Source organism: Brienomyrus brachyistius, unplaced genomic scaffold (genome assembly GCF_023856365.1).
Source record: "Brienomyrus brachyistius isolate T26 unplaced genomic scaffold, BBRACH_0.4 scaffold89, whole genome shotgun sequence".
Lineage (NCBI taxonomy): Eukaryota > Metazoa > Chordata > Actinopteri > Osteoglossiformes > Mormyridae > Brienomyrus > Brienomyrus brachyistius.
This window is the reverse complement of record NW_026042364.1, coordinates 546,615-559,069: the sequence shown is the minus strand read 5'-3', so window position 1 is coordinate 559,069 and position 12,455 is coordinate 546,615. Positions and strand designations below refer to the sequence as shown.

Genomic DNA, 12,455 nt, shown 5'->3' with positions numbered 1-12,455 from the left:
GTGTCATAGGCTTCAATCCAATTGGTTTTGCGGAAATTCCAGCCACCAATGGCCAATAAGATGTCAGCGGGCAGGAGTGGGCGGATCAGTGGCCTTTCTTTTTCTTTTAGTGTGTGTGGGGAGCCACAGCCCCATCCCTCAGGACATGAAGCAGACACGGAGGAGGCCCGGAACCCAGACCGCCAGAGGCCCCCCAGGGCATGGGAGCCCCCGGAGGACCACCGCAGGGAGAATAGCAGCCCCTCACCCAGAAAAGGGCAGAGGAGAGCTCCGGAGGGAGGCCATCCGGCAGCCACCGTGCAGGAGCCCCAGGGGGCCGTGGCGGCGAGCCCGCAGGCTCCACTGGCGGCCGGCCCCACCACGGCAAACCAGGCCCTGGGCCCAGAGAATCAAGGGCCCCCCTACCCCCCAGCAAGGGCCCGACAGAGCCAGGAGGGCCAAATCCCGCCAGGCAACCGCCGAGGGCGAGCCAGCACCCACCCGAGCACCCAGCCCCGGACATCGAGAACCACCAACGCACCAGCGGCCGGGGGCCCCATCCACCGGCAGGGAGTGTGGCGGGGGGGAATAGAGCCCGAGATGTTATTTCGGGTGGAGTCTAGGACCCAACCTGACACATGCGTATAGACAAACAGGCATACACATACACAAGCATACGTTCCCACCCTCATGCACACATAAACAAATATTTACACATTCACCCAACATAGAGATACACAGAAATGAACGCTGTACACATACTCTCACTCCCCATATATACTCTATGTGGACCCCATTTTTGTCCTCTGGCGAGGAGACCAGAAGACCACCCCAGACCCCGCAGCAGCCGAGAAGCGCACCAGCCCAGACCCCGACCAGACGGCCAGATCAGTGGCCTTTCAAAGTCAGATTGTGGACTTTTATCGTCGAGATCATATATGATCTTCAATACATCACTGATAATTGGCCTGCACGCCGCATTGGCCTTCACCAGATCGTTAGCTTTGACGATCTTCATAAAGTACGCCGGATCCATACGAGCCATGCGAACCTACACAGGAAACAAGAATGAGAGAATTTCCATGAGTTCCTTTGTGCTTTCTGTGAATCTCTGGAGATGAGCAATTTCTAACATTAAGAATACAGCAGTAAGTGCAAATTTTAATTTCTTTAGCTGAAGCCATTTACATAGAAAGTCTCAGATGTGTCAGCTAACACTTGTTTAATGTAAGATATTTGAGTGTGTTGTTTTCCATTATTTGTTACACTCTCCTCCCAGGTGTAATACCTGGAAGCCTTGGTTGTAGACTTATCGGACATGGAAATGGAGGTTCGGTCTCTAGCTACAGTAATAAGGACTTCACTCAATGAGCATTCTATTGTTATATACACAAGTCAATGCGAACATAGTATAACTATACTCACCTTGGGCAACAGAACTGAAATGTGGGCCTCTCGGGTGGCAGGCTCGTGCTCGATCCACTGGAGGATGGCCTCAAACACCGCATCTTCCTGTTTCACATTCAGCTCATCCTTCTCAATAATGTCGCAAAGTTCTTGCAGGGACAGATCTATGAACTCCTCTGAGATGCTGGCAACCTCCTTGAAGTTCTTAAGGATAAAGCTGAAAACAGACTGGTGCAGCTCGCTGAGGCCGTAACCATCGGCAGTTTTTAAAAGGCCAATGCAGTTCTGAAGGCAGAGCTGCTCATGCAGGAAATCACAGCAGCGCTGCACGATGCCCAGGACACTGAGATAATCAGCAGCTGCCAGGAGGTTCTCCACATTGTCAGCTGTGATGACCACAGAGTACGTGTAGGCGTACTCTATGACCTGCCTCAGTGTTTCTGGGGAAATGCCTGGGAGTTGGTACTCTCGCTTTCCTGAATCACTCCAGCCACTGGCGAACAGAGCCCTGAAACACAATCCAGAAGTGACTCATCTAATAAATATGGGTTTTGCAGGCAAAGTTAAATAAGGGGTTTTCTAAATCTTCTGAACCAGGGACCCCCATATGGAAATCAACCAGAGATAAGGACCCTCTGCTACAGATGATCAAATAGGCATCTAAGAACTAGGGACCAGGGGCTTTAATTCTTATTTTTCCAACATTAGCTCCCCCTTTAATATTTTTCACTTGGGCTGGTGGCCAAGTGCCCCGGAATACTTTGTTTTGCCTGTTTGACATGGTCCCCTTTTCATATCTATACCATTATTATTGTTGTTATTATTATTATTATTATATGTTAAAAGTTAAGGTGGTACACTTAGAAATATTTCTGATCAGCACTGACCTACATTAACATAATTTAATATAATATATATTAATATAAACGTTCTGTCATCGTAGAGCCTTATTGCCAAGGAGAAATCATTGCTAACGAGAGATAAAAACTGACTCCTTGCTGTTTTGGCATCGTCATATATGGGTCACAGCTACTTACTGGAAGTAGGAGCTACAGCCACACAGAATCACTCTATGGGCGTTGAACTGAACACCGTCTGTGATGAGGACCACGTCACAAAGCTGTCCTGCCAGCCGAAGCTTGTTGAACACTTCGAACGCCGGGGACATCAGTACTCGCTCCATGTCGTGTGCCATCATTATTCAAAAATGTGGATGTCTCGTCTCTTTCTCCTTTTTATATCATGTAATGACCAGCAACGGACGTGTACATCAGCATAGTGACGATATGTTCTAAAACGCAAACACTGCGCTTTTGTGTCAGTGTCCTAACATACTGATTTTTTTTATTTTTATTCATCTATATTTGCGATTCGAAATTGATTGACCAGATAGTCATGCGCCCTGCTTTTTATTTTTAACAAAATGTGGAAGCCAATGAGAGACTTGCCGATCAAGTTTTCTAACACAGCTACTTTTGAAAAACCGACTTATCCCAGATGAGTTTCACCGGCATTAACTCATTCAAGATGAGGCATCTGATCTCAGATAATTTAATATTACGTAAAATACACCGGTAGGAAAATACCCCCAGTTACAAATTTATTGTGAAAAAATATTTTGTTTGCACAATCAGCTGTACAAGAAGACCAAGTGAAATGTTTTTGGTACATGTATACTATGTTCATCTCAGAATTTATGTTTTAGTTTTGCATTATGTATGAATAGTCAAATCACAAATTCCCCAGATTAAAACACCAATAAATCTAAAATTATTAAATGTATAATATTTTGTCCTCCTGTCTTTTCACTTCGGTTAAGATTCCACAAATTAAAAAAAAATGTACCCTGAATGTACCCTTCACATCTATTTCAGCGAGGCTGCAGAATCATGTGTCGTTAATCGACGTGGGAAATTGCAGCGGGAATGAAACCGTTTCATTTTCATTTGAGAATAGCTTTGTATATTATGTATAAGAATATAAGAAATTCACAAACGAGAGGAGGCCATTTGGCCATCAAGCTCATTTGGGGAGAAGTTAACTAATAGCTCAGAGTTGTTAAAATCTTATCTAGTTCTGATTTAAAGGAAACCAGGGTTTTAGCTTGTGCTACACTAACAGGAAGACTATACCATACTCTAACTACATGCTTTGTAAAGAAGTGCTTCCTCAAATTTGTTTTAAAATGTCCTCCCGCTAATTTCCAGTTATGGCCACGAGATCTGGTATTTAAACTAATATTAAAATAGCCATTTGGCTGAACAGCATCCAGACCTGTTAGAATCTTATACACCTGGATCATGTCCCCCCATAGTCTCCTTTGCTCGAGGCTAAACAGATTCAGCTCAGCTAACCTCTCCTCATAAAACATTCCTCTAAGACCAGGAATTATTCTCGTGGCCCTACGTTGCACCTTTTCCAAGGCAGCAGTGTCCTTCTTAAGGTATGGTGACCAAACCTGCACACAATATTCTAGGTGGGGTCTTACCAAGGAATTTATACGCTGCTCAAAAAATTAAAGGAACACTTTGAAAACACATCAGACATCAATGGGGAAAAAAATCATGCTGGATATCTATACTGATGTAGACTGGGTAATGTGTTAGGAATGAAAGGATGCCACATCGATTGATGGAAATGAAATTATCAACCTACAGAGAGCTGAACTCAAAGCCACCACGAAAATCAAAGTGAAAAATGATGCGGTAGGCTAGTCCATTGGCTGTCATTTTATTACAGTAGCTCAGAATCATACTCAGTAGTTTGTATGCCCCCCACATGGTTGTATGCATGCCTGACAATATCGATCCATGGTCCTAATGAGACCACGGATGGTGTCCTGGGGGGGATCTCCTCTCAGATCTGGACCAGGGTATCTCACAGCTTCTGGACAGTCTGAGGTGCAACCTGGTGCCATTGGATGGATGAAACATAATGTCCCAGAGGTGTTCTATTGGATTTAGGTCAGGCGAGCGTGGGGGGCAGTCAATGGTATCAATTCCTTCATCCTCCAGGAACTGCCTACATGCTCTTGCCACATGAGGCCGGGCATTGTCGTGCACCAGCATAGGGTCTAACAGTGGGTTCAAGGATTTCATCCTGATACCTAATGGCAGTCAAGGTGCCGTTGTCTAGCCTGTAGAGGTCTGTGCGTCCCTCCATGGATATGCCTCCCCAGACCATCACTGACCCACCACCAAACCGGTTGTACTGTAATACGGTGGCCCTCAGCGGCTGGATTTACAGTGAGAAAGACTACCCCAAATGCAGTGGAACAACACGTATTTATTTTCCATGCAGCTCTTCTTACAAGCATCTCACACGTCGAGCGTCTTCACAGCAAAAAAGAAAAAAAATAAAAAAACCCTCCAATGACAACTGGCAGCCTTCAATACTTTCAGCTGTCACAGACTAAACCATTCTTCCACTCACAGGTAATTTCTTAAATCCCCCCCTTCCACCATAGTACACAACACATCAACCTACATAAATAAATATACAACTACATTTCACATTTTCATATTAATAAACATCTTCCTCTTTAATCTTACCCAAAAAAACCCATATTATAAAACCCCAAACCCCAGCACAAAAGATTCCCCACCCTTCCTTAAGCCATGGTCTCTCCCGGAACCTTTAAATGGTGTCTGGACCCCAGGGAAATATTTGCCCAAACACCTTGGAGAGAACACAGGAAAGAAAGGTGAGTAACTACATCTTACAATTACTTCTTTGCACCCCCTTTAATTCTAGATCTTTCACCCCCACCCATCTGCATTAGTTGTCCTTACTGGTAAACCTTATTCTCCCTCAATCACCATTCCTTTTCACAGACACCACCACCTTCCTTGATGAGGAGCCGCTGTGCAGTATCTGAAACAAGGCTACCAACTGATTTTAAAATTCCCAATAAATATTCAATAAATAAACTTTGTTTGCAACTGTTCTGTGCAAATCCATGGTTAAAGTCCGAAGCTAAATAAAGTGCTGTTATTAAAAAGGAGGATGTGCTGCTAACGTGCTATACAAATTACAATATAAATAATAGTAAGGGAGTCCTCTTCCTTACACTGGTCATGCTGAACAATGCTGCAGGCAGCATAATGTTCTCCATAGGCTCTCCAGACCCTTTCACATCTGTCACATGTGCTCAGGATGAACCTGCTCTCATCTGTGAAAAGCACAGGGTGCCAGTGGCAGACCTGCAAATTCTGGTATTCTATGGCAAATGGCAATCGAGCTCCATGGTGCTGGGCAGTGAGCACAGGGCCCACTAGAGGACGTTGGGGCCTCAAGCCACCCTCATGAAGTCTGTCTCTGACCAAACAATCAGAAACATTCACACCAGTGGCCTGATGGAGGTCATTTTGTAGGGCTTCAGCAGTGTTCATCCTGTTCCTCCTTGCACAAAGGAGCAGATACCGGTCCTGTTGATGGATTAAGGACCTTCTATGGCCCTCTCCAGCTCTCCTAGAGTAACTGCCTGTCTCCTGGGATCTCCTCCATGCCCTTGAGACTGTGCTGGGAGACACAGCAAACCTTCTGGCAATGGCACGTATTGATGTGCCATCCTGGAGGAGTTGGACTACCTGTGCAACCTCTGTAGGGTCCAGGTATCGCCTCATGCTACCAGTAGTGACACTGACCGTCGCCAAATGCAAAACTAGTGAAAAAACCACCAGAAAAGATGATGAGGGAAAAATGCCAGTGGCCTCCACCTGTTAAACCATTCCTGTTTTGGGGGTCGTCTCATTGTTACCCCTCTAGTTCACCTGTTCATAATTTCATTAGCACCAAAGCAGCTGAAACTGATTAACCACCCCCTCCACTACTTAACTGACCAGATCAATATCCCAGAAGTTTAATGGACTTGATGCTATACTCTAATTAAAAAGTGTTCCTTAAATTTTTTTGAGCAATGTATAATCGTAGCATCACTTCCCTTGTCTTAAACTCCACACACCTAGAGTTGTAACCCAACATCCTATTGGCCTTTTTATTGCTTCCCCACACTGGCGAAAGTGGGACATGGAAGCATCAACATACACACCGAGATCTTTCTCATAATCAGCTACCTTTATTTCAGTGGGACCCGTAAAATATCTGTACTTTATATTTCTGCTCTCTGAATGATTATCTTACATGTATCTACTGTATGTTAAATTTCATCTGACAGGTATCAGCCCAGTCGCTAATTAAATCCAGATCCCGTTGTAGCCTCTCCGCTGCTAGATCAATATCTGCTACGCCACCCACCCTGGTGTCGTCTGCAAATGTAACCAGTTTACTGTATGTATTGGTGTCAATATCATTAATGTAAATTAGGAACAGTACTGGTCCTAAAATTGAACCCTACGGTACCCCACTATGAACGCAGGCCCACTGTCATGCCCGGCTCATACGATCGTTGTGTGCCACGCCCCCTGATTATCCACGTGTGCTTCCCCTATCATGCCCAGCTGTACCTTGTCGTTTCGCCATGTCTTTTGTCTATATCAGTCCACATCTTGCCCTGTCCGATGTCCGTCATTGATGTTAGTGCTGTTGTCATGTCCCGTTCTGCCCATAGCCGTCTTCCCCCTAATAAAACCCCAGTTTTCCCCGTATTCTACCTCCCTGCTTCGTCCTTCCCTGCCTCCTTCCTGCCAGCCTGCCCGTTCGCACACGCAAACTCTGACACCCACAATATAATATTGTGTACAGTACATACTGTAATCAATCCAGAGGTAACATCACTTCTCCAAATTCAAGTTGCCAGTTATGTTTACTGTAGGTCCCAGGGGAAGGGGCTGCACTAAACCAGTATTTCAATTGATTACGAAAAACCTTAGTGCTTAATTAGTAATCACAGATGGTTGCAGCGGAATTTCTGAAGAGAACCGTCAAACGAGAACGAAGGAGTATATTCAAACAACATTTATCCAAAATGGGAAATTTATGACGCTTTCACAAACTAGATAATATAAAAAAGAGAACTTTATTTTAAGTATGCAATGTCAGGAGAAGATTCAACTCCGACCTCCAGCAGAGCTTCTCCCATGTCCTGGAGGACGCAGGGGACATTGAGTCCGAATGGGCCTTGTTCCATGCCTCCGTTGTGGAGGCGGCTGACTGGAGCTGTGGCCGTAAGGTGGTCGGTGCCTGTTGTGGCGGCATTCCCCGAACCCGCTGGTGGACAGCGGTGATGAAATGATGGAATGCGGCTTCGGCGGTCGTCGAGGCAAAAACTCAGGTGTGGGAGGAGCTTAGCGAGGCCATGGAAAATGACTTCCGGACAGCCTTGACTTCAAAGACCTCGATCCCACCAACACACCTTCCAATGAGGAAGCAGAGTCTGGGGAAAAAAAGAGGTGTCAATAGAAACTCACTGTATATTATAGGGAAAGAATTCGGGGTTGGGGGTGTAAATGAGGTTACGTACTGGGCATGCTGTTGTGGGCAGATGGGTTTCTCTCCTCCTTGGTGGCCGTTAGGGACTAACGAGGTGAAGCGTATTTTATGATGCGGGGGTGCGCAGGCACTACGCAGCAGCTGAAGTGTTTTCTGGCTCTGCTCATGTCCTGCGCACGATACCAGCTGCCTGTCCCCGCATCATAACACTCCACCTTGTTAGTTACCCTAAACCCATCGTGGCCGCCCATCACAAACAGGAGGTCGTCCACCACTGCGATGCCAAATTCACTGCGCGGTGTGGACATGGGGGCCACAGCATGCCAGCGGTTTGTGGTAGGGTCATAGACCTCCATGGTCTGCAGGTCATCAGGCCTGTTGATACCGCCCACCTGAGAGATGCCAAAGATTCATTATCACTTGGTTGCCAAAAGGATGGGCAAACATCAACTTTCCCAAAGTCATGAACTCTTAAGCAATTTTCACCCTATGAAGGCAGGCTCTTTAGAACCTCCCATTGTCTATAAATGACACAAGCTTATATACACATGTCAACCTATATGCAATGAAAACATGGATTTGGGCAACAGAATACTTGTATGATTCGGTGAAAACTGTGAGCCTTCAAAAATGACTCCTTATGCTAATATATTTTGCTTTTTTATTGTTATTACTTAAAACGAACACTTGAAGCTAATCAGACACTGAAAAAAACAACAATCTGACCAATTATATCTGGAACTAGGGAAAATAATTAATAAAAAATCTAAACTTTACAGCCCGAGCTAGTAGCAGAGACCCCCAGCAGATCCATTTATAACCCAGAAATAAATGCAGGGAGGCTAAAGAGGGTAGCATATATGTTTTTTATGTGTATTAAGATAAGCCTTTGCAGCAGGTATTTCTGGCATTTAACTGTTTTGTTTGGTTTAAATGCATCACAATGAAAGACACAGCAGCAAAGACAAAAAAACCATGAGTCTTACAGGTAAAATGTGAGATTTGACACAGAAAGGAATCACTCACCGCATAGATCTTCCCTCTATACGCCGTGACTCCAAGGCTGTGACGGGGAGTGCTCATTGGAGTGATCAAGCTCCATTCATTAGTGAGGGGGTCAAAGCACTCCACTGTAGAAAGGCTCTCTGTTCCATTGAAGCCCCCACAGATGTATATCTATGAAAAACAATTTAACTGTGAACACCGTTATACTGTATATGACTGGGGTTTGGAGGTTACAGATGAAGTTCATTGTGACTCAAAAATAAAAGTATATGCTATGCATAGTGTATGACAGGGTTCCCCAGTTCCGGTCCTGGCGGAACACAGTTTGCAGATTTCCCTTCTCAAACACACCATAATCAGCTAATTTTCAGGTTTAGTATGGCTGTTTGAAAAGGGAAATCTGCAAAGAGTTTTGAATTCTGCTCCGCCAGGAACAGAATAAAGGAAACCTGACATGGGAACACCATTTCATCTATCTCACAAGTCTTGGATATGACACCACAGCACTACCCAATGTGCCCCTAATGGAGACCAATAATGCATTTATGCAAATACTTAAATTTATTGAACATAGTAATTATGGATTAAAATCAGCAATCTGAAGAGAAAGAGAACTTATGATTGAGTAAAATACTCAATTTCAAGGGGAAAATGAAGGTAAACACAGGCAGACGCCCTCCCATTACCCTACCTTGCCATTCAGGGTGGTGGCACTGGCATCGTTTCGCCTCTCATTCATGGGCTCGATCTGGGTCCATTTGTTGGTTACTGGGTTGTACCGCTCTACTTTATTGAGGGGCCTGAAACCAATATGACCACCCATGGCGTAGATGAACCCATCAAGCACGACCACACTAATATTGCAGCGCTGCCAGTGCATTGGGGCCATCTGCTGCCATGCTCGTGTGATCGGGTCATATCTGCGCACGGTATTAATAGAGTTTTGGCCATCAAACCCCCCAATGCAGTACACAAATCCATTATGGTACACCATGCCATGACCAGCTAGGTTGGTCTGCTCCTCCTGCGTGATATCCACCCAGCGGTCGGCCCGTGTGTCATACGCATCGATGCAGTTGGTAGTGCGCATGTTCCAACCACCAACAGCCAGCAAAATGTCAGAGGGCAAGCGTGGGCGGATCAGCGGGTTCTCAAAGTCAGAGAGTGGACTTTCGTCAAGATCATAGATGACCTTTAAGACATCGCTGATAATTCGCCTGCACGCCGCATTGGCCTTCACTAGATCGTTGTTTTTGACGATCTTCATAAAATATTCTGGATCCATACGAGCCATGCGAACCTACACAGAAATCAAGAATGAGAGAATTCCCATGAGTTCCTTAGTGCTTTCTGTGAATCTCTGGAGATGAGCAATTCCTAACATTAAGGATACAGCAGGAAGTGCAAATTTTAATTTCTTTAGCTGTAGCCATTTACATAGAAAGTCTCAGATGTGTCAGCTAACACTTATTTTATGTCAGTGTGTTGTTTTCCATTATTTGTTACACTCTCCTCCCAAGTGTAATACCTGGAAGCCTTGGTTATAGACTTATGGGACATGGAAATGAAGGTTCAGTCTCTAGCTACAGTAATAAAGACTTCACTCAATGAGCATTCTATTGTTATATACACAAGTCAATGCGAACATAGTATAACTATACTCACCTTGGGCAACAGAACTGAAATGTGGGCCTCTCGGGTGGCAGGCTCGTGCTCGATCCAACGGAGGATGGCGTCAAACACCACATCTTCTTCTCTGACATTCAGTTCATCCCGCTCCATGATGTCACAAAGTTCTTCGAGCGTGAGTTCTAGGAAATCGTTTGATGTGATGGCAACCTCCTTAAAGTTCTTCAGGAGGAATTTGAATGCAGACTGGTGCAGCTCATTGAGGCAGTAGACTTCTCCGATTTTGACAAGCCCAACACAGTTGTCAAGGCAGAGATGCTCATGCAGGAAGTCACAGCAGCGCTGTACGATGCCCAGGACACTGAGATAATCAGCAGCTGCCAGGAGGTTCTCCACATTGTCAGCTGTGATGACCACAGAGTATGTGTAGGCGTACTCGATGACCTGCCTCAATGTTTCAGGGGAAATGCCTGGGAGTTGGTACTCCCGCTTTCCTGAATCACTCCAGTCACTGGCGAACAGAGCCCTGAAACACAATCCAGAAGTGACTCATCTAATAAATATGGGTTTTGCAGGCAAAGTTAATTAAGGGGTTTTCTAAATCTTCTGAACCAGGGACCCCCAAATGGAAATAAACCAGAGATAAGGACGCCCTGCTACAGATGATCACATAGGCATCAAAGAACTAGGGACCAGGGGCTTTAACTCTTATTTTTCCAACAGTAGCTCCCCCTTTAATATATTTTAGTTGGGCTGGTGGGCAAGTCCCCCGGAATACTTTGTTTTTCCTGTTTGACATGGTCCCCTTTTTATATATTTATACCATTATTATTGTTATTATTATTATTATTATTATTATTATTATATGGTAAAAGTTAAGGTGGTACACTTATCAGAAATATTTCTGATCAGCACTGACCTACATTAATATAATTTAATATAATATATATTAATATAAACTTTCTGTCATCCTAGAGCCTTATTGCCAAGGAGAAGTCATTGCTAATGAGAGATAAAAACTGACTCCTTGCTGTTTTCGCATCTTCATATATGGGTCACAGCTACTTACTGGAAGTAGGAGCTACAGCCACACAGAATCACTCTATGGGCGTTGAACTGAACACCGTCTGCGATGAGGACCATGTCACAGAGCTGTCCTGCCAGCCGAAGCTTGTTGAACACTTCGAACGCCGGGGACATCAGTACTCGCTCCATGTCGTGTGCCATCATTATTCAAAAATGTGGATGTCTCGTCTCTTTCTCCTTTTTATACCACTCGAAATGACGTACATACGTTCTAATACGCAAAAACCGCACTTTTGCGTCACAGTGTTCTAAGATACCGTAACGTTTATTTTTAAATCTATATTTGAGATTCGAAATTGATTGGGGGGAAATATTTTCTATGCGCAATCAGCTGTACAAGAAGAACAAGTGAAATGTTTTTAATATCACTTTTGGTAAATGTATACCGTGCTTATCTTAGCATTTACGTTTTGTATTATGTATGAATTGTCAAATCACGAATTCCCGAAATAAATAAAATAGTTCCTTAATTAATAAAAAAAAAAAAAATCATATTTTTTCTCCTCAGCTGCGTTTCTAAAACTGAAAAACAAAAACGGTCCTTCACATGTCTGTCAGGAACGAGGTTAAAGTTCGTATCTTATTCCCTAGTTTCCACCTTAAACATAAGCCACTGAGCAACAAATGTCCACAGGACATTATTTTATGGGCTAAATCTGGTCGGCTCGTTGTGGCCTTTATTTAGAACAAAAATGGTCCTTGAAAATTGGGCTGCGTAGTCCGTCTGTTTTGGTCCACATTTAGCACAAGGCGGACGTATTTATCGGACCGCATATATCCCCAATACAGTCATGAAAACGTATTGCAGCAAGTGTGGAATTATCACAATGATTATTGTGCTGTGTACAGTACACTTCACCCAAATCCTGAACGCTATTGCATATAATCGATTATATATTATAGAGCAGTTATGTTACAATCAAGGTACAGTGTGCAATATCACTCCATGTGCTATTGAC

General features: G+C 44.3%; 2 protein-coding genes across 2 annotated transcripts; both read right to left on the bottom strand.

The window, feature by feature from the left end:
• Positions 1–389: 389 nt before the first annotated feature.
• Positions 390–1,872, bottom strand: LOC125727167 (kelch-like protein 10; the record flags this gene model as incomplete). The annotated part of the gene is made up of 3 exons (XM_049003881.1): positions 390–401; positions 932–1,030; positions 1,405–1,872. Coding segments are annotated over 3 exons (579 nt in total), but the record flags the coding sequence as incomplete, so codon positions are not given.
• Positions 1,873–7,344: 5,472 nt separating this feature from the next.
• LOC125727159 (kelch-like protein 10) lies at positions 7,345–11,666 on the bottom strand. Its single transcript, XM_049003878.1, has 6 exons — positions 11,480–11,666; positions 10,447–10,936; positions 9,473–10,081; positions 8,803–8,952; positions 7,808–8,168; positions 7,345–7,720 (listed from the first exon to the last, which is right to left on the bottom strand). The coding sequence occupies exons 1-5, from the start codon at positions 11,638–11,640 to the stop codon at positions 7,863–7,865; spliced, it is 1,716 nt and encodes a 571-aa protein (XP_048859835.1). The 5' UTR covers positions 11,641–11,666; the 3' UTR covers positions 7,345–7,720; positions 7,808–7,862.
• Between the last annotated feature and the right edge of the window lie 789 nt (positions 11,667–12,455).